A 5,556-nucleotide genomic window follows, 5' to 3' on the forward strand; every position below is an offset into this window, starting at 1 on the left:
TGCCAGGTTTATATACGAAAATAGAGGGCACCTAGAAAAGACTAGAGTTGCCAGGAACAGTCATGATCCTTCTAAAAACTCCAGCATGCATGCTTCCAGCGTCGCATGACTTCCGCTGTCGTAACAATACTATCAGTGGTTAGCTACCTACTGAAATATATCTGTCTAGTCCAATGGAAACTTTTGCTTAGCAACAGTAACCACTCCAAAGTAACTTGTGATGTAATATTAACAGTAATTGAATTATTTTTTATAATATTAGTCAGGACAGTCAATAAAAGCTTATGAAGTATTATTGGAATTATTTTTTAAAACTCAGAAGAAAAATTAGTTCACAAAAATCTATTTTTTCATCTTATTTGAGTCTTCAATTTAACTGAATGCTAATTGTACAAATAAATTAGTAAATACTCAAATACATATCATAAAATTAATAGACTAGTTTACAATCAAACTACGTAAAAACATAAAATCCCTGATACAACAAGATTCAACTTCCATAAAATACTGAGACTTTAGACCTGGCACACACATTTCATCTGTAAAAACAACAACCTTAGTGGTTCTAACCTTCAAATATTTCAGATACTGACAACAATAACAAAATACTTAAGCCTGAATGCTACTCTTAGTTTATTCCCAAGTAGGTAAGGCCACATAAAAGAAAGTAAACAGCCAGTTATGTAAAAAGCACACAGTCGATGCAAAAATTAAAGCCACTGCAGAAGTGTCTTAGCTATGCAAGATAAAATCAGCAACATAAAACGTATTTTGACCACACATTTAACGATAAGCCTTTCAGAAAATTAGCTAATATAATTCATCGTACACTGTAGTAAATGCTGACCAATCATGCTATGAACATCAAAGTCTAACGTTTTAAACCAACTTAATACTCCACACTAAATAATTTTACATTTTTAATAAACTTCTTTAATTGCCTAACTGACAGAAGTGCTACTCAGTGCTTTATTAGAAGATTTTTTTTTCCTTAGATTATGGAAAACTGAAAATAAAATAACTGTATTCTATATAGAAAGCTCTGAAGAAGGACGATTTTCACTCACCTCTGTCTTCATCTTGTTCACTATCACATACATCTTCTCGTAACCCACTTAAAGTTTCTAAAAGCAAGATAATACAAACTGATGTAATGCCAGTGCTTCATTGAAGTCAAAATAGTAGCTACTAAAATGTTTAAACTTGTGTAAAAACTACGGAAAAAACAATATTATCCAGTTAGCCTTATGATGAGATTACTAAGGTGTTAGAAATGGGATTGTTATAGAATCAGAGCTAACAATACCTGATGGAATCATTAAAGGTTAAGAGATTGCCTGGCCCAATGGGATCACTAACGAATGAAAGAGAACTTTAACTAACTCTTGGCAATGCTAAGGAATTATGGTATGGTATTTGAATGTTACACGCATTTCTACCTTCTTGTGATACTATAGTATTTGTTCCATGTTTATTCTTTGTTCTGTATATGTACAGATTTCATATAATGTGATTATGGAAGCCATTATAAGCTGATTTCATTCTAAAACTACCTTTGTTCCTTTGTTGTTCCATGAATTGATAATACTCGTTACCACCCAGGGAGGATATTGCTCAATATAACATGTTGTGTAAGGATGTTACAGCAGTGTCCTTCAATGATTGTTCAGATGACATCAAGAAGTTATGGCCCCACCAGTGTTGCAATGAAAATGATCAGTCACAAGGGTAGCACTAGTCATCTTGGATAAATGAGAGGATTTTTCCATGCTAAGGAATGTTACATTTGATCAGTGTAGTCAGGATGAGAGGAAAAGTTAAACAGTAAAAAGTCCAGTCAACCCCACCAGTGTTGCAATGAAAATGACCAGTCACAAGGGTAGCACTAGTCATCTTGGATAAATGAGAGGATTTTTCCATGCTAAGGAATGTTACATTTGATCAGTCTAGTCAGGATGAGAGAAAAAGTTAAACAGTAAAAAGTCCAGTCAAGGCGATCGTCCCATGTAAGTAAAAAGCAAGTACCCACACTGCATTGGTTTTCAACATTCTAATAAAGACTGTAAATTTTGTTTTTATACCTTGTGTTCAGTCGTGTTACTTTACTTTTCATCAAATCAGTTAGTAAAAGATTCAGTATTACTTCTTAATCAATATCTTGAGCAAATCTTTTTTTTATCTAGCAGAACTATCCAACATAGCTCTCATGTTAAGTTACTTTCACCTGGCTATATCACAATGGAGAACCTGATGGAATCACTAAAAATGAGAGAGAGTATATTCCAGAATGTATTTTAAGTTCACACACCTAAGCATCTTTAAGATGCCAGCCATCAACATTCTGCTAGTTTTGCTCATATATATGTTTGTGTCTGTATTCTGAATAATAATACCTCTTCTTTCAAAAAATGCCAGTCACTTTTAACATGCTAAAAGGACTTCTTCACATTACACTTTTACTCTTTAATAAACTAACCTAAGGTACTGTTAACATGCTAAGAAGTTTTACAAAACTAGTTTTGTGTAATTTACGGACATTGCTAATCATTATCAACACTTCCACTAAGACATTTAGTACAACTTTTGTACAAAAACAGACTGTATCATATTATTAAAATAAGTGGTTATTTCATGTTATTTCCTTACACTCAACAGCAACAATCCCAGTGTTTGTAAAGATACATAAGAAGTGTTTTATGTAAACTCTTATATTTTCCAGAAGTAGTCCCAGTGTTAGCAAACACACAAATAATGATTCCTTTTTTACATTCCCAGTGTTAGCAAACACACAAATAATGATTCCTTTTTACATTCCCAGTGTTAGCAAACACACAAATAATGATTCCTTTTTACATTCCCAGTGTTAGCAAACACACAAATAATGATTCCCTTTTACATTCCCAGTGTTAGCTATATTAAAATAAGGTTTACTTTTGATGATCTAATGTTTTTTAAGGCCCACAAAAAGTAATTTCTCTTCATCTTTTTTGTTTAATAATCTTAAAAAATGTCATTGCACTTAACCCTTTTACACTTTACAGAAACGACACACATCATGCTAACAACATACAAAAGTAGTTTGAACCGATTCTCTTACACTGGAGAACTTCACAGACATAGAAGCTTTCGTTACACGGACTGAGTGATATCTCCATATGTTTGGAAGTCTAGATTTATCACAGTTACTGTAACAACCAGAAAAAGTTTACCCTGACCGTTGTTCAACCAAACAGACAAGACAGTTCACTACAGTGGTGGGAAGACTGAATTTTTATAAAGTATTTCCAAAATTCAGCTAAAAAGAAGTAAAGATATGGTAAAAAACTGAGGTGCACCATAAAGTTCACATACTGAATAAGCATTTAAACAGCTATAGCAGTTAAAAGACCTAACCCAAAAGTTATTAAAATACCTAACCCAAAAGTTATTAAAATACCTAACTCGTGTGTTATTGAAACACCTGACCCATTATTAATTTACCTACCTCATAACTTATCAAGTTACCTGACCCATAAGTTATTAAAATACCCAACTCATAACTTATTTAAACTCGTTACTCTTTAAATATGTTACAATATTAAACACATGTGACATTAGTGTTCTCATACACCAATTAGAAAGCTGTAAAAAAACAAATTTGGGAGTTACAAGCCAACTGCGTGTATTCTTGTTGTTGAACTGTAAAACAAAAATTTGGGAGTTACAAGCCAACTGCGTGTATTCTTGTTGTTGAACTGTAAAACAAAAATTTGGGAGTTACAAGCCAACTGCACGTATTCTTGTTGTTGAACTGTAAAACAAAAATTTGGGAGTTACAAGCCAACTGCGTGTATTCTTGTTGTTGAACTGTAAAACAAAAATTAAATGTTTACTGTGTGTTTCACAATCCTCAGTTTCTATACTAATATGTAATTTAACCATTTAACAATACAGGAATAGGCTTTTAAACACATAATAACTCTCCAGCACAATTAGATTCACCAAGTATAACTTTTATAATACATTTGCTATACATGGCACAAGTCACAATAGCTTTGATACCAAACTGAAGCTTTTAGCTATTAGGTTAATTAAATACGCTATTATAACAATGTTTTGGGACCTACTTGTCCATCTCATTTTCCCATCCTTTAAACTAAACTAAAACTATTAATAAATAAATTTGTTAAAACGTTTTTCTAACAGGGTGGTTGGCCTTTGGAATGGGTTGACTTTGGATGTTGTAGAAACAGTAAATTTAAGTGAGTTTAAGAAGCTTGATAAGTATATGAATGATAAGGGTTGGCTTTAAGATTAAACTGTCTTTGCTGAAGATAACACCTACCCTGCCAACATTTATATTTCTGTCCCCTAGTCCTTCCATTCTCACCATTAATTGTGAAAAATGATGATGCATCAACACTATCAGTTCACTTTACAATCTTAAACATCTCAATCAGATCCCCTCTAACTTTTTTTTTTTCAAGAGAAAATTATTTTAGAGATTTCAGCCTCTCCACGTATGACAACCACTCCATCCCAGGCACCATCTAGTAACCTTCCTCTGAACCTTTTCCAACAGTTCAATGTCCTTCCTAATGTAAGGAGCCCAAGATTGAACACAATATTCCAAATGTAGTCTAACCAGTGACCTATACAATGAAATTATAACCTCTTTAGACTTGTATTCAATATTTCTGTAGATACAACCTAAAATCCTATTTACCCTACTACTAGCAACAGCACACTGCTTGGATAGCTTAAATTAAGAGACTGATCAACTATTATTACACCAAGATCCCGTTCTTTCAGTTTCACGTCAAGGTTAGTCCCATCCAAATTATACTTATAATTCAAATTATTATAACCCACATGCATTATCTTGCATTTATTATAATTAAAACCCACCTATTTGCCCATCTAACTAAATCCTTTTGTACATCAGCAGCATCTTTCTTCACAGATAGCAACACCCAAGACCCTAATAATGTAAGATCATTTGCAAATTTTATGTAATTTATTATGTTACTAGTCCGAGTTTGCCTTACCCTTTCATAATTAGAACAACTTTATCTTGCTCTCTTATTATCAGACAAAGTTTACTTTACCTTATTATTAGCACTATTTGATCTTATCTTAATATTAGAACACGTTTATCTTGTCTTATTATTAGAACAAGCAGTTACGGATTGGCACTAGGGCATCGGTAAAAATCCCGGTGGGCCCCTTGAAAAAAAAAAAAAACCCTGTCAACACAATATCGAAATAATTATTAATCTACTGTCATCCCATTAACATTTAAATTATCATGTGTGTTAACTACACGAAAACTGATGCGCATTAAAAAATATTTACCTGACAATATTTCTGTTGAAGACGTTATCTTGTGTCATGTGAAGGGCTCGTCTGTACTTCCAAAATATACTTATCATGTGAATTTAATACTGTATTTTTATTATTTTTTATAACATACTAGACCACCGTGACCCGTTGGGTCAAGCACTATTTAGAGGTTATGAAGAATTCAAGCTAATGTCAATATTGCACCGAAATGAAGGTTTATTTTGGAGATAATTT

General features: G+C 32.8%; 1 protein-coding gene across 5 annotated transcripts in view; it reads right to left on the reverse strand.

The window, feature by feature from the left end:
* The window catches only part of LOC106471319 (nuclear factor 1 C-type-like), a 30,316-nt gene that overhangs the window by 22,060 nt on the left and 2,700 nt on the right, over positions 1-5,556 (reverse strand). For all 5 annotated transcript variants that reach the window (XM_013931916.2, XM_013931914.2, XM_013931915.2 and 2 more), the window contains exon 2: positions 1,068-1,124. In XM_013931916.2, the coding sequence (XP_013787370.1) occupies positions 1,068-1,124 (57 nt within the window). The remainder of the gene's footprint in view (positions 1-1,067; positions 1,125-5,556) is intronic.

The sequence above is a fragment of the Limulus polyphemus genome, unplaced genomic scaffold (assembly GCF_000517525.1).
Source record: "Limulus polyphemus unplaced genomic scaffold, Limulus_polyphemus-2.1.2 Scaffold4539, whole genome shotgun sequence".
Taxonomy (NCBI): domain Eukaryota; kingdom Metazoa; phylum Arthropoda; class Merostomata; order Xiphosura; family Limulidae; genus Limulus; species Limulus polyphemus.